Genomic DNA, 27,531 nt, shown 5'->3' on the forward strand with positions numbered 1-27,531 from the left:
GTAAACGATTTGTCACGAAACAGAATTTTCTAAATTAACTGCTAGGACAACTACAGTATAAGTCATCTGCTTGTAATTAATAAGATAACCAGTTAAACAACATCTACAGTGCACCTTATATTAATTTAACGGTAAACCTTTTTACTTACAATAAGAAAAAACAACATGACAAGGGTGACAAGAGTTTTGTTTTTTTGTTGAATAATACACCAATCTGCGTGAATTATAAGATCACACAGTACTTTATGCTTTGTATTCTAAACAAAGGATATTTGATCCAGAATCTAGATCTGTAAACGAAAGTATAAAACGAAATGGAAGAAGAATATGAACCAGGAGTTATTTATGTTTGTAAATGTGTTTGCCCAGAAGTTTCTTCCGAAAGGGTAGCGATCTCCGCTCATAAGAAACGTATTTTAGGTATTGTTTCTGAAACTGAAAATTATTTACGAGAACGCAAAATCCCACAACTTATAAGATTTTTAATATCGAAAATATTAGCACAAGAATCTGATAAGCCACTCCTGTATTTAGAAAAGCTTCTTGATGATTGTATGCTGTTTCGTGTGGGTGTCGGAACCGCACCTGTTTTATACGAAAATAGGTAAGTTGTGGTAAATTTTCATTTTATACAAGTAATTTCATATTAAGACGCCCTCAAGTATATAAAATACAAATGATCGACGTATACAAATGATCGACTTTTAGTTGCCAGTGACCATGCAGGGTAAAATTGTCAATCAGGAAAAAAATGTTAAGTTTTGTTACACATTATATAGTGGCAAACAATATATTACAGTAAGGGGTACAGTAGTACACAGCACGGATAAATCTGTACCCGTTTACAATTTTTTGTATTGTTTGCAGACATCTTGAAGCGGTAATTAAAAGTTTTGATCCAGGACAGCGAGGGTGGTTAACGGCTGGCCAAATTCGTCGCCTTTACGCTACTCTGGGACTTGCAATTAAAGATGAGTTTAATGAAAGTATGTCGTGTGAAACAGTACTTAAAAAAGTTACTGAAGCACAAGAAAATGAGTTATTTGATTTGATATCGGCTGGAATGGATGAATAATGAATTTTTAAAATTAACTTTTATGTGGACGGTGCAAAAACATTTTGTTATGTAGTAATTTGTTCTATATTTATTGAGTCATTGATGGATTTGTTTAAATCCTTTGTAACTTTAACCCTTAATTCGATGTGTCCAGTGTGACGGACAACTAATTAAAAAAAATCTACTGAACTAGCTTAGAAAAAATTACGTAAGTATGACTAAAAAAAACAGCTTTTTTGCTACAAAAAATTTCGTCGAATTATGGGTTAAACTTGAATGTAAATAAAGCTGTCTTTAGTTTACGAATTTTAATACATGAAATGTTTATTGCAAGTAAAAGTTTTATTAACTGTTAAGATCGTGGTATATATTATATATAACATATTAGCGTTTTAAAATATTTCCTTTTTACGCACATTATTCTTTGACTTTGGTTGTATACAGACTATACATAAATAAACAGATTATAACGGCTATAACTGTCATGGAAGTAAACAGATGAATGTCATTTTTGGTCAATTGAATACATGCGGCCATTACGATCTTTCAATATTTTAGTTATTGTGCAGAAATTGTAAGATAAAATGATGTGATACTTTATAAAATAAATAGCTGAGTGTTACATAGTTAAATGAGAAAAAAGTTTTACCGCAAAATATTTTGTAATTTAAGAGTTTTACTCTAAAATGTGCAGTTTGTCTATGTTCCAAATTAGTGAAATATAAGGGCTTTGATGAGGATTGCAACTAAAAATAGATATATACATACAAACATTATAAATCAATAACTTAAATATCAATACTAGCAAGTTAAGTTACTGCGCTGCTGCGCTTCTGCGCGCTGACACCTGTGGATATAGGGCGCATTGTAAACCTAATCAATAAACATTGGTAGTCTTACCTGGAATTAGGATATCATAGTAGACTTTTAAAATAAAATAGTGAAATCGTAGAGTTATTCTTTATAGTTCGGTTTAGTAGAAGTTAATTACAAATAATGGTCAATATCCATGCCCAATTTGATTAAGTGTTGAAATTGAATTGAATGAGTTTTAAATATTAATTTCTAAATTTACGCATTCACAAATATGAATCTACCAAATTTATCGATGATTGATTATGGTATCTTTATACATGTCACATTTCTAATTTCCATCTTTGATATATACTTTAAATCTCCGGTTGTCAAAGATGTTTTACCTTTTGAACCAATCCATGAGCCAACATCGGATCGACTTGTGCTTTTTGTGGTGGATGGTCTACGTGCTGAGTCCTTTGTAAATCACACAACTATGCCTTATCTTAGGTAAGTAAAACATATGTTTATAACTGAGTTAATGAGTTACAATATTCTGCTAATCTCTTAAAGATACATATAAATTATATATTAAACTCATAGGTCCATTGCTAACTCAGAGGGAAGATGGGGAATATCTCACACTCGAGTTCCAACAGAATCCCGGCCTGGACATGTTGCTATCATTGCTGGTTTCTATGAAGACCCCTCAGCTGTTACCCAAGGGTGGAAGGATAATCCTGTTGATTTTGATTCAGTATTCAACAGAACAAGATATACATGGTCTTGGGGAGCTTATGATATAGTTGATATCTTTACTAAAGGAACTGTTGATGGACACATTTATGTCACCAAATTTGATCCATATGATAAGACATTTAGTGCAGATAAAAGTACCATGTTGCTGGATGAGTGGGTATTCCGACATGTTCGAGACTTTTTTGATACTGCAGAGAATGATGCAGCCATGAAGAAGAAACTACATACTGATAAAATAGTATTGTTTTTGCATTTATTAGGCACTGACACCTCCGGTCATACTGATAAACCGAGATCACAGTAAGAGATCAACATTTTTAAGTATAGTTAACAGATTACCTTGATTTTACATCTTCCGATCAAAACTTATTACCTTACTTTATTATCTATAAACTTACCTGATTTCAAACACTTTCATTGGAATGTATAGGAAATATGTCTTGTATTGCTTTTCTTTTTAGGAATTATTGAGCTTGTTGTTGGAGATATCTTAAAATAGTTTTTTTATATTATACATTGAAATAACCCTTAGTAAAATAGAACAATATAAAAAATGTGGGAATTTAAAAGAATTTAATGTTATATTGATTATTTTGTTTTTATTCCATATAGAAATTTCTATCGCACAGTAGAGCATGTAGACGAGAATATTAAAGACATAGAAGAAATGATCAGGAAATTTTACAAAAATGATGGTAAAAGTACCTTTCTAATGACTTCTGACCATGGAATGACAAATTGGGGTGAGCATTTCAAGGTTTTACATATATTTTTTAAATTAATTTCATTATATTTGGCCAAATGAAAAATATTTTGTTTTCATGTTGTAAAAGTGCATATTTTTTATGTAATAATAAAAGTATCATTTAAACATTGGTAATGTGAATTTCTACTATTTTGATTATTATTTATTAATAATATAACAATTGATATTGTTTACTAGGTTCCCATGGTACTGGAGATGACCATGAGACTCAAACACCATATGTGTTGTGGGGAGCAGGTGTGCAACAAGTTAAACATTTGACTAATGAAAGGCAAACTAAAAACATGTCCTCGGAACATAGATATGACATAGAACAAGCAGATTTAGCTCCATTGATGTCTACTTTTCTATCAATTCCAGTTCCAGTTAATTCTGTTGTAAGTATTTTAAAAGTTGAACTTTTTAGATAGGCAAAGGACAAATGTAAAGACCAAATTTGATAACATTAATCATATTTTTAGTAAACTTAACTTTAGTTCATTTGTTTAAATATTTAATAATTTAATTTATGTATTTTTATTAAACTAATATATTTATTTGTTTTAGGGTAAACTTCCAGTTGATCTTCTAAACATGTCATTGCCGAATAGAGCCAAAGCAATGTACAGCAACAGCAGGCAGCTTTTGTCTCAGTATATTAAAAAGAAACAAGATGTTGAAGATCATGTTATAAACGCATTGTACAAACCATACAAACCATTGAACTCGGAGAAAATTGAGGAAATTACAACATTCTCAGAAAAATTACTAAATGAACATCAATATGAAGAATTAATTTTATTCAGTGAGGAAGTCATGAATTTGAGTTTATCTGGTCTAAATTATTATCACAACTATTACCAGAAACCTTTATTGATTGCAATTACATTGTCTTTCCTCGGCTGGATAGTTTGCTTGCTCAATATATTATTGACGGACAATGTTTGTGCTATGATGGAAATTTATAAACTGAAGTGTGTCAAGTCTAAGGAAACTAATAAATTAAAATTTTTCACTAAATGTGTTACAGCAGTATTATACATTGTGACTATAAGTCTCATTTATGGTACGTAAGGACTTCTATTTATTGACAATATTGTTTAATTGTTGTTCATAATATAATATTAATGTTTCAGTGCAAAACTTACCATATCTATATTATTTATTTTTCCTAACGCCGATCACTCTATGGACAAATGCTTTGAAGTGTTTAAATCTTTGGGTCTATACGCTTACACTTATTCGTATGTACAGAGGTGTTTTGGATACAATAATTGAAATTTGTTGTTATGCGCTTGGATGTTTGGCGATGGTAAATAACATAATTTATTATTTTTAATATTTATTTATTTATAGCTAATATTTATTTAATTTTTAGGGCTTATCACTTACCCACAGATGGATGTTGAGCATTCCACTAATTGGTATGGGCTTTTGGCCATGTTTTTCTTCATCACGTAATCTAGTATCTAAGCCGTTACATGCTTGTTGGATGTTCGGATGCATGTTGCTAAGCATGTTTTCATTCATGCCAGTTGTGGGACGTGCGGTTTCCATTGAATTGGTGTAAGTATATACGAATAATCTAATTATTAACAGTTAGTAAGGTTTGATTTATCCGTTTCATATTTATAGTGGAAGCAAAGGAGCCAAATGAAAATCTGCATAGGGACTGTTTAGGTTGTCCCTTCATACGCTAAGCTGGCTCCTTTTGCAACACTTTTCTTTAGTTTTTTCTTATAAATCTTTGCTGTGTGTATTTTTTCTTTTGTTACTATGTAGTAATAATTGTGTTCTTATTATTTCACACATATTGTAACTAAGCCAGATTATTAAAATTTAAATAACATATAAGTGAATATTAGCCTTATAAAGAGCATACTAATTATGAATTTTGAATTACTTTGTTATTTTTTGCAGTTTGATAGCTGGATTATTATGGATGTTGGCAATGTTGTTGTTTACATTTCTTTGGAAGGACAGTCGGACAAATAGAAGGGATATTATAATAACTACAACCCAGACAATCATAATGGGCCTATCTCTTTATATCATTTTAATACAAGGCAGACGATATCAACACAGATTTGCACTTTTGGGCTATCTTCAAACTGTATGTTGGATTATATTAGGTAATATATTTAAATATTTTAGATTGAATTTTTTTTTTAATTTATTGAACGTAAAAAAGAACAATATAATTTTCACATCTAGAACGTTTTTATCAGTTACAACTGTCGCCTGCGACACGCACGATTAAAAAAAACTTAATTATAATATTATAGTTCTTTCCGACTATATTTTTAATCTATGCCAAATTTCATAGAGATCCATTCAGTTAGTTCTTGAATCCATCCACCTATACTTTTGCATATATGATATTAAGTAAGAATTAGTAAGATGGAAGGAAAACGGTTTTACCGTTTTTTTTTAATTTTCGAGTTTTAGTATTAAGTGCTGGTTGTTTATAGTAAGGGCTTGGATTAGAATTCGATAAAAGTAATAATATTGTTCCCAGTGGCTATGTTGCTCCTGCCGTTTGGACATACTCGTCGAATGAGCAGTCGTCTGCTGGGCGTCAACACATCGGTCGTCAACATCTACCTGCTCCTATCTGTCGCACACGAAGCTCTCTTTATTGTTGTTTTGATATTTAATATCACTTGTTGGATGATCATCGAATTCAAATTCCTCAATTTGAATAATGTTAAGGTACATAAACTAATGCTTAGATTTTTTTTATATATTGGAAATTACTTTAGTCCGCCCTTTGTTTTCATAAACAGTTTCTTAGAACTTATAAAGATTTTTGTTTTCAGTTAACCGATTATACATTTTCAAAAGAAAGCGATGAATTGGAGACCACTATATCGCCAGCTTATCGAACTCTCACCAGCAATGATTTCCGAAGAGCATTTTTCTTTGTATCCTTTACAAAAACGTAAAAGTGTTGGACTAATTTATTATCAACTTTATGTATTTAACAATATACTAGCCATCGCCCGCGACTCCGTCCGTTTGGCATTAAAAAAACTTTAATAGTAGATGGTAGCCTATGTGTTGTATCAAATTTCACTGAGATCCATGCAGCTATTCTGGAGATATCTTTTAACAAACATCTATCCATATACTCGCATTTTTATAAGTAAAATTTTCTGAACCCAAAATCAGACAATGTACATTTTCCTTGCGTTCTTCGGTACTGGAAACATCGCTTCTTTGAATTCATTTGAAATACGCTGGGTGATATGTTTTACGACTTCGTATCAGCCGTTTATCATCACAGGTCTTGTGTTCTTGAAGACATTGATGCCTTTCTTGTGCGTTGGATGCACATTCAAAGCGGTTCAGCATATTACAAAGGTATGTGCAAATATAATTTGTAGTAAAACTTAAGTTCGAATATCTCATTACAATTTACAATTGGACAAAGTTATGTAAAAAGAGCAAAGTCAAATTTTGTGTCTTACGAACTAAGTGGTATTTGATGTTGAAATATGCATGCTTGCATACAAAATGTATGCTTTGGATTTTAACTAAATATACAATGTCATGATAAGCACTATGTAAAAATGGCCGAAAGTACTACATCTCCGGCCACGTAGCTCTTGATAGTTCTCTGACAAAATAAACTGTTGATTTAGTCAAGGTTTTTTAATCGTCGATTTACCGTGGGTTTCTGAGACCAAAATTCCCCTTTAAAACATATCTTTACCTTTGTTTTGTCAAAGATAATGACAATGATGATCATATAATATACTCTAAGATTTTGGTATTAGAAATTACTGGGTATTCATGGTTGCAGGAGTGTTCTGAGTGGAGTTTTGCGAGTTTGTCAATCTTTTTGTTATTTCAGGCGACCTCCGAGTATTTGGTTACAATTGTGTTGATTTACTCCAACATAATGGGTGTCCAATTACTTTACTACGTTAAGAACACAGGCAGCTGGTTGGAAATAGGCACTTCCATATCACAATTCGTTATTGTACAAATTATAACAGTTTTTATTGTTGCTATTAATATATTCTCTAAAATATGGACGGAGGAGGATTTCTACAGCTTTGCTTTTAAAATATTTAGAAGCAGAAAGAAGAATGCTTAAATGTTTTTTCTTTGTAAGTTATGTAATGGTTAATTTATTTATTTTTTAATATTACGAGAATCATTATAATAATAATGATTCACGACTGGCGCCATTTTATGACTGATTTATTTGTACTGTTATCGTATTTATGCGTTTTACAAGTTTATTCATACTAAGAATTACAGGTATTCTACTATATTTATGGCCAAAGGCCATTTTATTTGAAAAAATTGTAAAAAATTATAATATTTTTATAGAATTTGGTCGATTTATCATTATCATTCACTAAAATAACAAATTGAACTATGAAAATTTATTTAAAGTTAAACCATCAGTATTAAATGAATGCACATAAAAACGCTTGCGAAATATACAAGATGAACGATGTTTAATATTCAATATTATCAGATCAAGATACCACATTCCTTCTAGTCATTAAGTACATAAAATATAATAAATAATAGTTAAGTAGTCACTGTTGCATATTAGTATTATATTACTGATTTTAAAGTAGACGTCGTAGTCAAAGCATTTTACCTTCAATACAAATAATATAAATGAATCACAATTTTAGTAGAAAAGATATTGCTATTTGCTCTAAATGTAAAATTATACAAAAAAATTAAAGTAAGTCAATAAAATTGTGAAGTAGATAAACCAGTTCTAGTTTTAATGTCTGCTTTGTTATTCACACTATATGTATGTCAAAAGTAAGTAAGTAGAAAAAGAAAACAGAAGAAATACAGATTGACGGACGGAAAACAAAGTGATCCTATAAGCGTTTCGTTTTTTAGTTTTGAGGTACGGAACCCTAAAAATGACCAAAAATTTATTTTCACATCACTAGCTCAGTAGCAGTGTAGAATGATTTTTAATAATCGGGACAGAGGCGGATTATCCCTAAGAAGCTGTAGGCAGATAAAAGTGAATAACCTTGGATAAGAGAATTTTCCTTTTGCCGTCCGAAGGGACTGCGTTCAGAAAATGTTTTTTTCTCGTCGTAAAGGCGCTGAGAACGTACGTAATACCTAACCCGCCTCTAAATAGGGTAGAGTTTATCAAAATGTTGTTCATTCTTAGTGATTAAACCAGAAGTAAATTGTGTATTTTGAATCTAAATTATATTAATTATATGATATTAATATTAAAATAAATACTATATAAATGTTATAGAAATATTAATGATATTTTTATGTATTTACTTATTAACTATTTATCGCTCTCGCTATTTGAAATAAAGACTGCGTAAATGCATTATTTCTTCTCTTTTTAGACTTAAAGACGATCTAATTACAATAGATACTATTATTTTTATGCCTTTTATTAAAATCTTTTCAACTAATGTTTGATATAGTATTTGCACATCATGTTGAAATTGACTTTGTTACTATTTTTATGTGCCAAATTATAATTGAGAATTTGGTGTACAATGTTTAATTTTATTTCATCTGTGATCGATGTTGTGTTCTTCCCGTACTTTTTATATTAAATATATTATGTTTTGAATAATGAAAATTAAATATTTTAAATAAATACATTTCGTCTACAAACATTGGCGTTTTAATCTTTTGTAGCTTTTATTTGAGTGTAATCATGTCATCATAAAAAAAATTCACAGTTTTTTAAATCTAAAAAATTAAATATGAAAAAATGTTACTTCATACATAATATGTATATTTTCCTTAAAATTAATATTTCATGACAACAACAATTACATATAAAGCTCAAAATCCATTCTATTGGAATTATAAAATTGACTATCTTTTCCATGTCTCCGAACCCATACACCAGTTTTGAAATAACCCTCTGTGGACCACTTTTGCATCTGTTCTGTAGAATGAGGTCCTGATATCTCTGCATCATCGTCTTGTTTCCATTTAAACTCCCATTTAACTTCTTCTGGTCCATCACTGTCCTCATTTTCAGGTGGTGCACTTTTGTTGTTCATACTCTCTTTCTCTTTCTGATCGAAATCATCAGCATACATATCTAATTCTGAATTATCTTTTTTCTTACTATCTTTGTTGATAATAGAGCTGATTTTCTCAAAAGATTCCTGATAAATGTCCATATTGCCAGTTTTGGTTAATATTTGATTAGCTAGTTCAGTTATTCTAGTCACTGTTTGGCTACCTTCATCAACAATGCCTGCCTTTTTTCGTTTCCAGCGCTCAGCGCTTGATATTTTTGAACTTGCACCTAAAATTTTAATATATTATAAAAAATAAAACAATAGAAGCAACCACAATTAATGAGAGATTCAGTTCATTATAATACAGTCTATGTATAGTATGAGGTTGTGATATTGTATCTGTTGAGCCAGCTTATTCTTGCAACTTATATTGTTTGTACCAAACACTATTAAAACCGTTGGGTTTGAATGAAATGTTGTTAGTACTGAACAAGTTTAATTGCAAGATAAGTTAAATACTTACCAAGTCGCTGTATTGTTTTTGCAATTGTTTCTTTTGGCTTCATATGTTGTTGGATTTCTTTATAATTATTAATTATATCAAATTTTTCTTCAACTTCACCATCATCACTGTCTGAATCATCATAAAGATTATCACCATCTTTGTGAACTTTGTATTTGTCTTCAGGTCGACCTTTAACCTTTACCCAATCAATGTTATCAAGCCAGCCATCCCGAACCTCTTTCTCTTTCTTCCAATGATAGTGTCCTGCAGTATCAAAGTGTCCTTCTTCAAGTTCTTCTTTCATGTTGAATGGGGTTATGGTGATCTGGAATGAAGGTTATGTATATTGTGTTTTACAAACAATAAACCCAAAACAGAATCTAGCAATAGCTTACTGCCACACCTTACTGTGGCGAAGTTTAGATATCTCATACAAATTAAATGCTAAGTATCGCCATTATGGGTCAGTTAAAGACATTTATAAAAGATGATATGTTGACTACAATGTACTCACTTCACCTTCCAATCCCGCTACTCCTTCTTCTTCTCCTTCGATATCATCAGCATTAAGCACATTTTTCCTTTCTTCTTCAGCTCCACTGTCTTCTTCATCAGAGTCTAATGAGTGTTTTTTTCCATCCCTTACTGTGTGAGTTGGTTCTTCGGTGTTGAAAGCAACCGAAGCGGATCTTTTAGCCATTATTTTTAAAGGTAATGCTGTATCTATTCAATTTTATATTAACGATGATATTTATAAATGTAATTCAAAAAAACCTATTTCAAAGATTATTTATTTGTCGTTCTGTCAGTCCACTTATACCACTTGACAACTTGATGTCGTTCAATCACTCAAAGTAAAATTACAGCATAATATGAGATGAACGCCTTTCAGAAATTACTTTTATTTATAAAAGAAGGGGACAAACGAGTAACGGGAACACCTCGGTGTTCATCAACGCCCATGGACATCAGCAATACCAGAGGAACTGCAGATACCGGCCTTATACTGTTTCATATTCCCATTGCATTTTACAAATATGAAGTAAAATGTTAAAATATTGGATTTTGCTGTAGAATTCTAACATTAGTTGATTTATAAAAATAAGAGTTCAGTCGATATCACAGAGGACATTTTTAGTCTATGGTCAAAACCTGTTTTTGACTGTTAGCATCATATACTCTTTGGGTAGCATATCCAATGTCATTGATATTTTGACAACAATATGACATTGACATGAAAATATTTTTGTGATTTGATTTGCTTTCGCTATATTTATTAAATTGCGAATTTTGGCTAAATTTTTAAGCCAAATAAGTACAATGTATAGATAGAACTTGTGACCTTGCCTTACGCTAAAATAGTAAACTGTAAAACCAAAGTTTGATTTCGTTGTTTATGAAAATAAATAGAGATATATTAGCTATATTAAAATACTCAGTATAAAATGAATTTCGATAAAGATTTTGTCATGGATTTCTTTTTAGACGACACTGTCTCCACACTGAACAAAGTAGTAGTAGCAGTAGCCAACGTTGTTAACGAGAATAACGAAAATACGAGCTGTTTTGATGAACTTTTAATAAAAGAACAAAACACACAAATAATACGAGAAAAAAAACAAAAAGTTATGAAAAAATCAGAAGTCACAAATGTAAAAGCATATTTCGAAAATTTTGTTGTTAAATTTACTGATGAGGATTATCTTGAAAAATATCAAATGAAGATGAGTACTGTACAGGTATCACCCATTACTTTTTTTTTTGTAAGTTTTTATCCATATGGGTGAAATTAAAAAAAATAATTATTCTTCTTTTTAGGCACTGATAAACTGTTTAAAGGAAATTCAATCTGGCTGTACAATTATTCCTTTAGAGAAGAAAGTGCATATTTTCTTATGGATTCTAACAAGTGATTACTCTTTTAGTGAAACTGGTGTGTTGTTTGGATTACATAAATCCTCTGTAAGTTACATCTTTTATGAAATTGCTTCAATGCTCACTAAACAACAAAATAATTATATAAATTGGCCCTCTATAAAGGAGCAACATATGACCAGAGTAAAAGTAAACAGCAGATATAAATTCCCAAATTGTGTAGGATTTATTGATGCATGTAGGCTCAAAGTCGGCTCTAAAAGACATGGAAAGAATGGTCCTGAAATAATATTATTGCAAGCTGTCTGTGATGAATCCTTGAGCTTTATTGATGTGCACATTGGAAAAATTGGGGATACAAGAAAGAGTAGAGTTTTCAGACAGAGCCAAATTTCTAAAGAACTTAAAAATTTTATTGATTTTGAAAACCACATTCTCGGCGACTCAAATTATAGGTTAAGAAAAAATCTAATAACACCATTCACAAGTGAAGAGCTGCTGACAAGTGAGGAAATGAAATTCAATGAGGTGCATTGGAAGGCTCGTAGTTATATAGGTCATGCATTTGAATTGTTAAGAGACCGTTTTAAGAAATTAAACCATTTGGATGTTAACAAACAAGAATCTAATGACACTATTATCCTTGCCGCTTGTGTTTTACATAATTTTGTTATACTCCACGAAGGATGCTCAGAAATTAAGCATGAGCCTGTAATTTGTGATGATCATATTATTATTGATAGAGAAATTGTTAAGACTGCAATTGAAAAGCGTCAATATCTTTCTAACTATATTAATTATCTTGATACCAGTTAAATATTAGTTAAATTCTCAATCTATATATGTTTTTCATATGTACATTCATCCAAATTCTTACGGTGAAGGAAAACATTGTAATGCAAGCTGTACATATCATGAAGAAATTCAAAGATATGTATTACCCTTCGCCTCTAACTTAGGCTAGGCTTCAAGCTCCTCCCGCGGACGAGAGTGAAAGCGTGCCCGTGGTCCCGTCCCGATGCGTTGGAGGAACAGAGGTTTTACTGGGTATGCTTCCCAGCTGAAGAGAATCCCACATAACTACCGCGTCCTCCCCGGGGCGCGGAGTATGCATAAAGCATTTCCCTCTGAAAAAAAAAACGCTTCAAGCTCCTCAGTGGAGACTTATAGTAAGCTGATGTTGATAAAGAATCTGATTTATGTTTGTTGTGATCATAAAACAGCTCTCTAAGTTTCATGTGTCCATTATAGCTCCAAGCCCACATTAAAAACATATTAAATATCCCATCAGTCTATTATTGTGACTGTTAATTATATTGTGTATATTTTTATCTGTATAGAAATCTTAGTTAGATATAAAATGAATCTAGTCTTATTTACAGACCAATAAATGTTTATTTATAATTAAATATGTTTTTATAATTTAATTACATATTTTGTTATCAAACATCTTATGTGTCATTTAAAAATATGTTTTAAATGAGGATAAAGTGAAATTTTGTGGTACTGATATCCCACTATTTAAAGACTGATTCCACTAACCATTATGATTATTTAGGAACAGGAATAATTGAAATTAAAAAATTTGTAATATTTAAATTGGTTTATTTAATTAAAGTATATAAATAATACATAATCTTGAAGTACAATATTCTGCTTTTGAATGAAAATTTAATGTAATGTGTAATAGGTTTTTTTATACACATTCTCAATTTTATTATAAAATATATAAACAATTCTTTTTACAACATTCAAGGAAAGCAATTAAAAAATTCACAATTAAAGTAATATAATTTTTTTAAGAAATACAGGAAACATAAGCAATTTCGGCTTAACTTAATAAACTTTGATTTGTTTCACGGTGGGAACACTTAATAATTTTTTTTTATAATCTCTGGTGGTTTTTTTCAGCCTAATGATAGTCACATTCAGGGTTACTCAATAAAAAAATTAAGAATAAATATACGAGGCATCGAAGTACTCACAGTATATCGACGAAATGTTTGTTAGATTAAAAAAATATAAAAAATCAATATAGTGTACATATGTGTAGGTAAAGAGCAAATTATTATATGGAAATAAAATATGTCTTGACAGTCTTACAATTTGTGGGTATGTTATATACAAAGCGGATTCAACCAACCTCATATAATCAATTCTGTTTAAAAAAAATTATAATACAACAGGTTATTAAACATCTATTATAACTCTTGTTGTATCCTAAAATACATTAGGCACTAAATTGGCAACCTACAAGGCACTATGCACTTAGCACAGCAATTTATTATATAATCATAAATCCTTTAAAACAAATGTAAAATTATTGATCAAACATTACAGGCCACAGCTGTTTGAGCTAGTACTGCTTCGCAATATTTTATATATGCTTCAACTATCATATGATACACGAAACATTGCCAATGCAAACAAGTTCACTTAGTGTCCAGTGGGACTATGTCGACCACAATCTCCTAGCAATCTTATATACAAATTTATATTTACAAAGAACAGTATTTTGATTATTTTCTAAAAATTTAGTCATAACATGGAATGTAAAAAGTGAATATTTAATACTGCCTTAATATCATGCTTTGTTCAGATAAAGTCAGATTCATCTCTTTAATTAACAATTTAATCAACAAAGATTGCCTTTGAGTTAAAGTTCCATTTAAGTTCTATAGAACTTTTGTGCTATTTTTTTTCATCAGGCGTAACACTTCCAGTATTTATTATTTGTCCACATTTAGTATCATAACCTATAAATTTACAGCTAAATAGGTTCTAAACAAATTAAAATTTTATGTTACAAACAGTATTAAATATTCACACAATATTCTCATTACAAATCATAAAACTATTTCATTTATTTTGATAAATAGTTTTATAAGATGTAAATATTGGATTAAAATACTGAAGGAAAAGTTCCTATCGTTAATTTCTAATACCTAAATGCAATCTTACACTGCTCAAACAAAACAGAGTCGTCACAAAGAAAAAAGTCCTCACGACCGTACTGTCCTAGGGGTGGACAGGTATAGACAACTTCAGATGTCTAAATGTCCATGCACCAGAGATTATTTGGTTTAACATCGGCGTCTTGATGATTAAAATCACGAATAGTTTATCGCACACAAGCCGCGGAACAGTCGAGCACATTTTTATAATAGTCTCCAAATGTGAAAGACTAGTCACTTACTCGGCTATACAGGAAGTATTTACAGTTACTATAAATCGTCACATTGTCATACTCCGAGCCAGCCGGCAACACTTGGCACTACTCATTGTCACTATCACTTTCTAATGGAACCGTACACTGTTTGTTGGTTTCAAATGTAAGTCTTTTTAACTTTCTGTAGCGTGCCGCACTTGAGGTCCTTGTCGAGGGATTCGGTTGAGTTTCTCATGTCTAGAGAGCGGTCTTTGCCCAGCTCTAAATGCAGGTTGTCTTGTTTGACTAGCGGCCCGACGTTTGCCACCATATTCACGTTTTTAGAACGGGGCGGCATGTACCCGGAGTTGACATTTAATGGAGTCTCCAGGGGACTGAGTCTGAAACAGAAAATGTTTCAATTTTAACATTACATTGAAAACGACCCAAGAAATTGCTATTTAACCATAAAATTCCACTGAAATAACATTTGTTTTTAAACTTAGTCAATGTATTTTTTGTATATCTAATCTGATAGATAATGATTGTAATATCGTCATTTAATTAGATTTTCTAAACAGTTGTTTACCTGTTCAAGTGGTTGTGTTGTTCATTAAACGGCGAAGTATCAGCGAAGAAGGGATGACGAAATCTCCTGGAGAAGAGGTAACCGATGACGAAACCAAGCATGAGGGTGACGAGGCAGGAGGCGACGACTGCTGTGAGCAGCGCCTGCGCGCTGTAGATGTTGCCGTCTGCTGCCTCCACTGTCAGCAGATCTGCAATACATTTACACAATCATGTAGTGCATACTACAATAATTAGTATAAAAAGTATTCAAAAATAATATCTACATATATTAATGAAATTGCAGTGCTTCTATGTAATTTCGGAAAAAAATGGTCTCTCCGTCTGTCTTTCTGCAACGCTGCGTTTGTTCCGGGTAAACTGCCGATTTTGACGGGATTTTATCCTGAGCTGAGGAAGTCGAGGTCTATTGCTATTTTAAAGAAAATTATAAGTAATTTACCAGTTTCATGTTTATGATTGTTGGTCGCCTTGTCTTCGGAGACGACGTTGGTCTCGACGACCTCTATGAGTATTTCGTTGCGAACGTCGTCCTGTGTGACGGTGTCGCTGGGCTGCTTGGCGCGCCGCTCCGGCAGCAGCGCGGGCAGCTTGTTGCACACCTCAGTCTTCCCGTACTCCACGTTCTGCAGAAACCGCTCCGGGTTCGGGAACTGTCTGTTGCCAACCCACGAGCATTGCTGCTCCTTCGAGTCCCACGCGCAGTGCGGGTCTTGTAACGCCACGCATTCCCTGTTTATAATAGAATTTATTAAATAAAGTACTTTATTAGATTATTTTTTTGTAAAACTACGATATGAATAATGTTTGACCCTATATTGTTTATATTTTTAATTGAGACTTAGTAATATGTATCACATATTTACTTATAAAAAAAAACAAAGCTATAGTTATGACTAATGACGTTTATCGTAAATGATAAGCCACTCCTTTGTACTGATATTGTGTTAACAAGTACAAAGAATAACAATAACAATTATAATGAGAATTGTATAACTTATCTGTCTACAGAGTTTTAGAATAAAAAAACTAGACAACAAAGTATTTTATTACTAGCTGTTGCCCGCGACTCCGTCCGCGCGGGATTAAAAATAGATGTTGGCCGATTCTCAGACCTACTCAATATGCTCACAAAATTTCATAAGAATCGGTCAAGCCGTTTCAGAGGAGTATGGGAACGAAAATTGTGACACGAGAATTTTATATATAACATAATAAATTAGGGACATTTTCAACGTGATTTAAAATACTAAAAACTAAACAAATTCAGGATACTACATTAATTGCTAGATGAAATTTAGCTTTTAAAACAACTAAAAGTGTTATTCAAGAAAATGACGTGATATGTTACCTGCACGATAGAACGTTGGTGCAATGCGAAAGCGAAACTCCTTTGATGATATCTCCCGAAGCTACAATCAGTTTCTCCGTGGTGAGTGCGACGTGCATTTGCTTTATAGGCACTCCGCTCGGCAGCACTTGCACTTCAGATATGACCGCGGTCCTCACAGGGTTCCTGCTGTACTCATCCACGCTCGCGTCAAACGAACCATCATTCGCAGCCACGTTCACAGCTTTAATGACCCTCCCGTCATCAGTACCAATGTACATGACGTCATACTTGTTCCCATTCATAGCTTGCACCTGAGGATGGATGGCGATCGCTGAAAAACGATACTGCAGACTGACTCGGATCAGTATCGGCCGCGCTAAGAATGAGGGAACCGCTTTCTCCATCAATGGATGCGTCTTTATAAAGTTTACTCCGGAATCTGGTAATGTTCTACTATCCTCTACGCAGGATCCAGGTCTAGGATGTGGTACTTTTTCTTTTTCTAGCGGCAACCAGTTCGAGTTCATGCTCTCTTGTCCTTTGAAAGGTCCGTCGAATGCGTCTAATATGTCTCTCATAGCGAAGGCACACACCGCCGAGCCTCCTATCGCGTTCTGAGGCGTCGTGAAAACGGCGTAAATTATGTCGTTCCTTGTGTTTCCGCTGCCGTATATTCCATTGATTAGCTCAGTCGTTGCTTCTGTTAAGGGTTATTGATATTTAATATACCGTTTGTTAAAGCAACATTTTATAATTAGGTTCTTTTTATCAAACTTACGTATTTCATCGAAGTAGAACGGGTATTCCCCAGGCACGGAGCAATTGAGTCTCGTCTTTAGGAATGAAGTCCATCTCTCGCTGAAAGTGTGTGGTCCGCCTTTGTCGTTGAGGCAGACTCTGGCAACTCGTGAGTACACCGCCTGTACGATAAAATTGTTTTATACAAAACAAGTCGCTATCGCGCAGCTGCGAATTATAATATCGTGTTTTTTAGAATTGGTATTAGATATAAGTACACTGACCTTTCCACAGTTCATGTATTCTACAGCGGTTTCTCTATAGAAAAAGTAGGCATGGCTGGTGGAAGCGATTGCTCCGACGAAAGACGGATCGTTGAGAATTCGGAGATCTGAGCGTTCTGTCTTCACCGGCTCGCGGTAGATCAGGGGATCTGTGCCGGAGAAATCGGCTGCCGTCGCGGTATACAACTGACCATCTGGAATAATAATTTTCACTGACTTAGTTACGTTTCTTTGTCAACAAGTTTGTGTTTAAAAGTTATAATCCTATCAAGCTTAAGGGATATAGATCAAGATAACCTTTCATTTTTACATTCTGTACTGATATGTATGTAGGTATCTAATTGAGATGACGAAATGAACTCTATGTATTTTTTGTGATAATTTAAGTTCTTAATGTGATTTTACGTGATGTCAATGTAGTAGACCATCGGAATGACTTAGCCTCTGCGGTTACGTTATGAGTTATAAGAAAGCGTATTAAGTGTAACGGTGTAGTCAATTTGGAGAATCGTGCGCTCTCTGCTCCGGGTTTGTGGTTAACTTATTAATACTTGTGCTAGATAACTTTTGATATACCCTCACATTCCCGATTTAATCACGGAAACTTTTGCTTACTTTGAAATTATTAGTACAATTTTTAATTGAAAACACAATTGTATATTAAATTGATTCAGTTAATGCCAGAAATAAAACTTCATGGTGTAACTTGTTAACTATATTATGAATATGATTGAAAAATAGAGTAGGTAGGTATAAAGTATTAGTCATACATAATGCCAGAAGATACTCTGTACTCGATAAAATAAATAAGTGACATATACAAATCTATTGATGTACGTTAGTCTAGCTAAAACTCGAGAACGGCTGAACGGATTTATATTATCTTGGTCTTGAAATGTTTGTGGAGGTCTAGGGAAAGAGAAAACTTTGAATAATTGCCGGGGACTAATTATTTTTTATTCATTCCACGCGGGCAATAGCTAGTAAGTGATAAAAAACATCGCCACTATAATGAACTGACCATGGAAACGTATGTCGTAACTCGTAACATGGCAGTTCTATTTTTGAATTTCCCTTAAAAAGATCCTTAAAAGTTAACACACAAGTCTTTCTTTTAGTACATATATGGAATGTAAGTACATAAATAGATAAAAATAATTCTTCTTACCAGTAAATAAAGAAGTGGAATTATGTTCCGGATCGTATGGGCATCGTCCGGATCCGTCAAACTCTTCGACGCGGTGGTTCTGTCGCGAAGTGTCGTACCGTCTGCAGAGTGGCTTGAAGGCATTGGTACCGCAAACCAGCAAGCGACCGTGCGAGCGCGCCACCACACGTGGATAGTTCTGGCACTCGTCTGCTGACTTGCCCTTCAGCTGACATAGTTCTCTGTGTGCGTCTGTTGACTGCCATTCTAAACGCTACAAAGAAAGCAAAGCTTTTGTAATTGTGTACAGAAAAAAATAAAATCGATTTTTTATATAAGAAGTGATTGTGGCGAATAAATTGCATATTAATTCGAGTAGTCATTGAAAATACTGGTTTGATTGTAGCGAGAAACGCGCACATGCATTGACTTTCACAAGCCGGCGGGCACGCCGACACGGTTCACTTGAAATCGGTTACAGGAAGTCGACCAAGCTGCGAGACTCATTTTTAATGCCAACCCTAACGAGGCCCTTGTAGTATCATTTATATTTACTTGTGAAGTATATAGGTCAATACAGGGATCTACAGAAAATAAAATAACTGGAAGGATTACTAAATTGTATTTTACAATTATTATATTAAGTATAAATATCTGTAATTTCTCAACGTTAGCTCTTACTGTAAATTTTTCAGATAAAAACAATTACTCGTACTCGTGACAGACTAACAAATATTCCCAATTTTATACGGTGCCCGGTAATGGAAGTATCGGTAACGAAATATGGTTCTGTGACGAGTGAAACTTTACCAATATCTGGTGGAACATGGCGGCGTGCCAACAGTCCGACGCTCGTGTATTTGGTATTTTTATGCGTATTTTGTGATGCCATTAATTTTGTCCGATATTAAAACTACGCTGGTTCTGGCTATGTTATGAATTCTATATTGGTTACATCAATATCAAAGATCTGTGTCGATACGTATAATATCAGAGAAATTTAAGTTTTAGTCGTACTTTTTTAGTAATATTACATAGTCGTACCTACATAAGTGAGCAACTTCTATTAGCGAGAGACGTTGTCCGGTCCCGACATACGAACTCCATAAGTGAGAAAATAGGTCTAAAGAGAAACCTTTATAAGCGAGAAAAATATTACAGACACTAGGATTCTCGTTTATCCAGATTCCACTGTATTTTCTTCTTAATAATGAGCAAATTAGAAAATAACAATTTAAGAAAAATTCTAAACTTGGTAATAGCGGTCATAGATAATGCAAAATATTTTTTTTTATTTTAATCACATAAATAAATTATTTCCTTAATCGATATTTGAATTATCACTCAAATAAACCAGCAATGTTTTTAGACTATAGTTCGTACTTCAAAGCCTTTAGGGATCTAATCTATAAGAGCAATCTAAACATTGAGATGGCTTTTGCGAGGAGCGGAGGGAAAACTACTTGGGACCCCACACTTATAGGGGCCCCGCTTTTCCTCATTCTGTGAAAGGTTAAAAATTCTGCTTTCCCCATTGGGTAAAGTGCTTCGCGAAACCCTTTCGTTTATGACTTCCAAAGATCTATACTCATGTATGCAACATTAAAGACTAAACACACACACACCCACACACACGCACTATTGATATACATTTTTACTTTACAATACTAATGAAACTGGCCAAAAATATTGCCTAATGAAATAAAAAAAATTAAAAAGAAAATTATCATTTAATTGATTGAAAGAACCTGTATATCTACATATGTAATATAGTTTGCATTTTTTTTATGTAAATCTTTTGAATAAATAATCATGTAACTTATAATTAATACGTTTGACAATTTTTTATTTGCACTCTAACTTTTCACCTCGAAACTCGTGCAAGAGCGATGTAGGTCAGGTAACTAACAAATAAGGTAACAACAATTTGCATACAATTTTAATTTAATCTAAAAACTTATATTGCGTCGTGAATAAGAACTAGGTGAACTATCGCGTGCGCGTTCATCAAAAGTGTGTAATGTAACTTTACCAATTTGATCGTACAGAGTATTGTGCCGTAGAGATAACAATATTTGTTATACAAGTTTTAACAAGGTTATTGATTATATTTGTCATTGTAAAAGAACGTACATAATTATAAGGTCGTATTTTTTTAATTTAATTTTGGTTGCAATATGTTTCGAAAGATAGTTTGACATTTCAAACCCCGTTTGATTTGTGCATTACATAAAAATACACATCATTTTTGTATATCTGTAGCTACAAACTGACTCAGCCCAGTCTATATTTGAGACTTACATTACATGCAATTTTACAGTTTTTAACAAAAAAAAAATTGCAGAATTACTGATTGCCATTTACATACATAAATAAAAATTTTCGCGTCATTAAAATAATTATAATTAGTACATTTTATCAAAGTAATACATAAGGCACTTTATCACTTCTCTACATGTACGTATATGAAATCATGTGCGAGACGTTTATTTAAATCTTCCTTGACTTGCAAATACTCGCAATGGCTACAATCACGGTTGCAGCGAATTCCGCGTATATATTAATGCATGATGCGAACCAACACAATCATGCATAGGTAGGGCTGCCCCTACAGCTTTGTAAAGTGCATATTCAGACTACTAGTTTGACATATATCTAATTTCGATACAAGCCTAATCGTTGGTTTCGTAGACCAAAATCTCTGTATAAAACATATCTTCGATAAAACCGGAATACTATGTTTTGGTCTCAGAATCCCACGGTAAGTAAACCGTTGAATTCCGTAAACGGCGGTCATTAAAATATTTCACTTTTTATTTTATTTTTCTAAGTTGTTACTTTAAGTTTTGTTTAAACGAATTCTGATCTTTTTAATTTCCTTATCTGCTAAATAATAATTGATGTCGTATTTTCTTTTAACAGCACTGTTCGGGTTAAGTTTAATTGAATGTTGGCAGCCCTAAATGTTGCATGTAGGTAGCGTACTGATGAATCACATTCCTATATCCATTCATCATTTACTTTGTGATACGTAAAATTCTTGTTTTTATAGTAATTTATAAAATAAATGAAATAAATAAAATTTATAAAATATGTTATTTTATAAAATCTTGGAAATAAAGGCTTAAGTTTTTCATTAATCACACGTGACAAAGTTTTTGCTTTGTCTAAAAGATTTTAAATCTATTTCAAGTCATTTTGATATAGAATTCCGGTACAGTAGCCGCACCTTTATCATTCCGCTCTAAATTATAAGTAAATAGTAGATAAGACTACTTGTCACCGTTTGATAAAAAAAAAATGTCTCGTTGAAAGCACGTAACGTGAGTTTGCACTGCCGAAACAATTGTAAGAAAATAAATTGTTACCTTTAAAAAAAGAGCTAACAATATTTGTTTTCGCCGTACTCACGGGAAGTTAACAAAACTCTAGGGCATTAAATAACATTAAACCACCTTCTATTTGGAATGAATTAATTCCTTAAATTAATACTGTGTTTCTATATTAAACGTAGTTAACTTTTACATACAAAAAAGCTTAAGTCGAATAGTTTTTATACTAAATAATATTATTACTATATCCAAAGTTTCCTAACCTTATCCATATCTGCGAGCGACAAGTTTGTTTTATATAGATGGGTTTGTGAGACCAAAATCCCCGATTTAAACATATTTTATCTCTGTTTGACCAAAGATAATGACAACGATGAAAGTATTTAAAACTACAAAATTAATATTAAAATACATGGTATTAAAACTTACCTGATCAACGTTTTCAGACAAGTCGTACAGGCTTAAATTATAAACGGCATTTCTGTAACAAATGAATATATAATTTCGTAATTCTCAATTTACATAGCTGGCTTATTATTTGAAAAATTATAGCATCCAAGGAGGTTTGATCACCTGAATAAATATGTATGTAAAGATATATTATAATTCATGTTAATTTATACGTCGTTCTCTATTATAAAAAAAAAAAATTAAGTGTGCAATAGTGTCAGTGATAATACCGTACTCATGACCGATTTCGATTATAGCTAACACAAAAAATATTATTTTAGTCAGTATATGTTCATTGTATATAAAAAATGATAACTAGGTAAAATGATAATAATAATATTATTTACGCCGATTGAAGAAATGAGTACGCTCTGAATGAACTCACCTGCCACCGACGACGATTGAAAAATCATCTTTGTCTAATATACGAAAGTGGTCAGGCGCGGTTGAGTTGCCCACAAACTGCTCTGAAGTCTCCTCGCCTGAAACAAAAGAACGCGTCCATAAATATACAACCCAATGGAGACATAATTAGAAAATGCGCTAACAAACGGGTTAACGCGTATTTCTTTGCCATGAAATATTTTTTCTAAGCGGACAGGTTATTTCATAAATACCATACGTTTCAGAAGATTTAATACGTGTATATAAAGGATAAAGTTTTACGTCAAACAGTATTCTTTGTTTGGTAAAAAACAATTGAACTTGAGTAAACATATTAACAATAGCCATTTGAAAATAAGATGGAATAAAAGTAGTAACTATAGATATGATAGCGGTTACTAGGGCTGCTACCTCTTCGAGATTGACTTGCTTTCTGGTGCATCTTGGAGTCACAGTTCATCGACGTCTATGGGTCAGACTATGTAACAAAACAATTCTATAGAAGTTGTTTACGTTGTCAATTAAAAAATCAAAGGATGAAAATATACTAGTCGTTTTTCCTTTGTTGTCGCCTTTGGGTCTATGTTTCTTGGATATTAACAACCCTGGATAAGTCTTCTCTAATTGGATTAAATAAGAACATCTTACAAGGTTATTTACCTTCTCATTATTTAATGCAGTTCAACGAAACGTATAATTAGTTTTGAATTCGAGATCTTCGCTATCGAATATTCAGCACATTTAAATCAGTTAATTAAAAATATTGGAAATGATTTCAAAAGAAGTTACGTATTTGAATTTATTAACAGATATTTCAATTAGTGTTAATTAGTTTAAAAAACTGAATACTCAATTTCAGAATATTATTTCACTATAACTTACTAAATACTATACTAAGGTAAGATTTAAATAAATAAAAAGCAAAAGTTATTTTATTTATGTAGGCACTTTTAATTTAGAAATTTAAAAGCTATTGTATATTTTGTTAACATTACCAAGGACTCTAGGTAGGGAAAGAATTTAAAAATCAAAGAAATTCGTCCACAGAAGAGGTTTTGGTCTGTTAGGTCTAATGATATAAAAATGCCAAAATGTAGTACGCAAAGTAAAGGTGCGTCTACCAAAGGTTGTGACCGCGATAGTCTTGGATGATAATCAACATTTTCCGTTACTTTTACCGAGTTATGTGGTAGCTAAATGTGGAATGAGCTTTACCATCTAGCTATATGACCATATGACCCATTTAGTGGTTTACGATTCTACTAATGGTGCTATTTGTGTGGATATTTTAATATGACAAGTTTAAAATTATTCTTCATCGTAGTTCATTACGTATTTGTTGTAAAAACTATGTTCATTATTCACAGTGATTAATGCGAAGTGGGTCGCGAGGTATTGTATCGAGTGAAATTCGATGTTTTGTCATTTGTCACTGCCATTTGCATAGCGAAGTAGTTTCAAACGTCTCAGATGGAGTCTTCCATTTTAATTACTTGAATTTTAATTATCCTTATTTTGTAATAAGAGAAGAATGAGATTAATTACCTAGAAAATTTATTCTTTAATAGTAAATATATATTTTGGAAGCAATTCAGGTGTACATGTCATGATGGTCCGGTTTTATCTGGTTTTAACCGGATTATTTCCAGATTGTACCACATTGGAGTGACTATCAAAAAGGTACTGATGATTTACTAATTAGGCAGCTTAATGAAAGCTAATTCTAGATATATTTTACAAAGGCTTTTAACGCCGGCGCCAATGAACAAAGCCGAATACAAGCTTTACGGTCAGCGTTACAGAGCATGTTGGTGCATGTAGTAAATACATTTACGATGCTGGCAGAGTTAACAGGATTCGTGGTAATTGGACGTGGATTATACAGATTTAGCTTGGCCAGCTTAGCATTACACGTCGCGCTCGCCGGCCGAGCTGGCAAGCGGTAACAAGCTGAATTTGATTACGGCTTTCACCGCCCCCTTGTTGTTACGCACTGCAATCAATTTGTTGCCAATTTAATTATTATGATAATGCGATGTTAACAACAGTATCAAACTAGATTTGCATTGATTTTATACGTACAATAATAGCTTTAATGTAAACTGAGCGTATTTTCCTGTATTTCATAGTGTACTTTTTTATCTTACTAATATTATAAATGCGAATGTGTGGATGGATGGTTGGATGATTGTTTGAAGGTATATCGAGAACAATTGTATAGATCTCATAATTTGAAAGTACAAATAGGCAACTAATGAAGTTTTTTCTTAATACCGCGCAGAAGTAGTTGCGTGCGACAACTAGTAACGTAATATATTTAAATTTACTTAAGGCATTGTAACTTTAGATCTCTAAGAACGTCACAACATCTTAATAAAAGCAAACCCCAATCAAAAATACAAAGCGAATGCGAAAATAAAGGTAGATTTACAATAGTGTGGTTACCCAGGCCTACGTGGAAGTGAGGACAAAGCTCTTTTGTAATGCGATTAAACAGCAATAAGAATTGTCGATTTCATAACGATTATTTGAAAAATTCTCGCGTGTTTCACACGATTAACATTGTCAGCCGTGTTGCACCTGCAGTGCTAACTCACGTAAGAAATGCCTACTCCATTTAAATTCTGCGCATAGCACGTATGAGGAAAATTATTGCATAAACGTATACATTCCGTCCCCTACATACTACACGTTTTCGAATGGAAGCCACAAAACTTTAACTCAAAAGCTTAAATTAATATTTGAAAATCATTAAGCTTTAACTTTATTATGCGGAAAAAATTAATTTATAATTGGAAATTAAGATTTCAACGTATTGATGTTAATTTATGTTTTATATTCATTGCGCGTTTAATATGATTACTGTGTATGACGTCATAACTTTAGTATATCGTTTTAATTTTAAATAAAGTTAAGGTAAAATATTTGTTATAATAAACGCGCAGAACAGCACATTTTATAAATATTAACATCGCCATGACAGTCAAGATAAAAGTTCTCACACCTTTTAACCTTACGCATTATGATTATAACAATTATTATGAACAACTAAGGGTGATTTTTCTGCATATTAAATGTGGGTTTCCACTGCCAGGACAAACTTTGATGAATATATTTAAATATATATAGATTTGATCCCATTTATACCACGCAGGAAGTGGGACATAAAAATAGATACAAAGACATCTGTTTGGAACATACATAGATGTTCGAAAGAATACCATAGCGTTGACCAAATAAGGACAATTTGTTAAATACAAACGGGTTCTTTACCTACTTATAGTAATTTTTTTTATTGCAAAGAGCAATAGCTGTTGAGGTATCTATTTGGATCTTATATGGATTGTAGTCACCTTATTCGAAGTACTTTATAAATCTTTTTTTTTGTTCCCGGGATGTAGCCACCTTATTACCCCAACTTTATGGAATGTATAAAACAGCGTACCATACGAAGCCGGGTGGGTCGTTAGTTGCACATGACGAAGACGAAGTGGTATAAATGTATCATTCAGAGTAAGATATATGAAGGTATCAGTTACCGTATTTAACGTGTATCCGTGCATTAGCATCCGGCATCCAGGCGTGCGCCGTCGACGCTAAAAGGACCAGGACCGCGCGGGCGACGGCCATTTTGGATTAGTGCCTAATCCTCTCCACACACGCCATCTTCTGCCTGTAACAATGGACACTTGATTTAAATCCTTAACAGTATATGTATTGATTGATGTTACTTCGTAGTGGTTGAATCTAATAAGTGGTACTCAGACTTGGTATTTGTAAATGTCGTGAAGTTTTCGATATTATCAAGGATATTAACATAAAATACTATGTTTTTGTTATAAAAATGATATGATAATTTGTTACAGAGGGTTTACATTGCCGAAACATCTAAAAATGTCTTACTATATGATTTGTGGCGTTTGAACAATAAAAACTAACTGTTAAATTAGTAACATATCGTATTTCATCATCATCAGCTCACTATATATCCCACTGAGGGACTCCAAAGCCTACTCTGAGTTAGTGTATTTAATCACAGATGGTTCATAAGTATAATGTCAAGCTCATAATCAATTACAAATATAATTAAAATGCATTATAATCATGGTAAATATATTGTGATATCGTTGAATACAAAGATATAAAATGTGCATTCATACGTTATGTAGGATAATTCTGCAAGCCAGATGTTGCTGGTTTAATCTCCGGGCAAATTGCAATGTGTCTGAGAATGCATTTAACACCTACGTTTCCCCCGTTATTTCTACGTCACTTAGACCGAGCACTCCGAATGGGAGGCAGGGTATCGAATGTGCATACTTTTGCATCTATTTAGCAATTACTGTGCACTTTAGTTGTTTGTAGCTAAATTAAGCATTAGTAAATTGTTAACGA

General features: G+C 32.7%; 5 protein-coding genes across 6 annotated transcripts in view; 3 read left to right on the forward strand and 2 right to left on the reverse strand.

The window, feature by feature from the left end:
- Window positions 1–3: 3 nt before the first annotated feature.
- Window positions 4–1,262, forward strand: LOC106124392 (uncharacterized). The gene is made up of 2 exons (XM_013321014.1): window positions 4–604; window positions 868–1,262. Exons 1-2 carry the CDS (start codon window positions 315–317, stop codon window positions 1,073–1,075), a joined length of 498 nt encoding a protein of 165 aa, XP_013176468.1. The 5' UTR covers window positions 4–314; the 3' UTR covers window positions 1,076–1,262.
- A 225-nt stretch (window positions 1,263–1,487) lies between these two features.
- PIG-N (Phosphatidylinositol glycan anchor biosynthesis class N) lies at window positions 1,488–8,014 on the forward strand. The gene is made up of 12 exons (XM_013321012.1): window positions 1,488–2,362; window positions 2,456–2,911; window positions 3,224–3,354; window positions 3,555–3,754; window positions 3,924–4,422; window positions 4,493–4,668; window positions 4,735–4,922; window positions 5,277–5,488; window positions 5,875–6,068; window positions 6,176–6,280; window positions 6,528–6,719; window positions 7,213–8,014. Exons 1-12 carry the CDS (start codon window positions 2,145–2,147, stop codon window positions 7,456–7,458), a joined length of 2,817 nt encoding a protein of 938 aa, XP_013176466.1. The 5' UTR covers window positions 1,488–2,144; the 3' UTR covers window positions 7,459–8,014.
- A 1,081-nt stretch (window positions 8,015–9,095) lies between these two features.
- Window positions 9,096–10,782, reverse strand: holn1 (CD2 antigen cytoplasmic tail-binding protein 2 homolog holn1). The gene is made up of 3 exons (XM_013321013.1): window positions 10,372–10,782; window positions 9,876–10,182; window positions 9,096–9,639 (listed from the first exon to the last, which is right to left on the reverse strand). Exons 1-3 carry the CDS (start codon window positions 10,555–10,557, stop codon window positions 9,152–9,154), a joined length of 981 nt encoding a protein of 326 aa, XP_013176467.1. The 5' UTR covers window positions 10,558–10,782; the 3' UTR covers window positions 9,096–9,151.
- A 327-nt stretch (window positions 10,783–11,109) lies between these two features.
- Window positions 11,110–12,594, forward strand: LOC106124067 (putative nuclease HARBI1). Its single transcript, XM_013320521.1, has 2 exons — window positions 11,110–11,596; window positions 11,676–12,594. Exons 1-2 carry the CDS (start codon window positions 11,303–11,305, stop codon window positions 12,546–12,548), a joined length of 1,167 nt encoding a protein of 388 aa, XP_013175975.1. The 5' UTR covers window positions 11,110–11,302; the 3' UTR covers window positions 12,549–12,594.
- A 768-nt stretch (window positions 12,595–13,362) lies between these two features.
- The window catches only part of LOC106124501 (semaphorin-1A), a 106,419-nt gene continuing 92,250 nt past the window's right edge, over window positions 13,363–27,531 (reverse strand). For both annotated transcript variants that reach the window (XM_013321229.1, XM_013321228.1), the window contains 10 exons: window positions 26,676–26,809; window positions 23,138–23,234; window positions 22,732–22,783; window positions 18,992–19,244; window positions 17,824–18,017; window positions 17,580–17,721; window positions 16,820–17,501; window positions 15,911–16,200; window positions 15,470–15,659; window positions 13,363–15,281 (listed from right to left, as the gene is read on the reverse strand). In XM_013321229.1, the coding sequence (XP_013176683.1) occupies window positions 15,059–15,281; window positions 15,470–15,659; window positions 15,911–16,200; window positions 16,820–17,501; window positions 17,580–17,721; window positions 17,824–18,017; window positions 18,992–19,244; window positions 22,732–22,783; window positions 23,138–23,234; window positions 26,676–26,766 (2,214 nt within the window). In that variant the 5' untranslated portion in view covers window positions 26,767–26,809 and the 3' untranslated portion in view covers window positions 13,363–15,058. The remainder of the gene's footprint in view (window positions 15,282–15,469; window positions 15,660–15,910; window positions 16,201–16,819; window positions 17,502–17,579; window positions 17,722–17,823; window positions 18,018–18,991; window positions 19,245–22,731; window positions 22,784–23,137; window positions 23,235–26,675; window positions 26,810–27,531) is intronic.

The sequence above is a fragment of the Papilio xuthus genome, unplaced genomic scaffold (genome assembly GCF_000836235.2).
Source record: "Papilio xuthus unplaced genomic scaffold, Pxut_1.1 DF825946.1, whole genome shotgun sequence".
Lineage (NCBI taxonomy): Eukaryota > Metazoa > Arthropoda > Insecta > Lepidoptera > Papilionidae > Papilio > Papilio xuthus.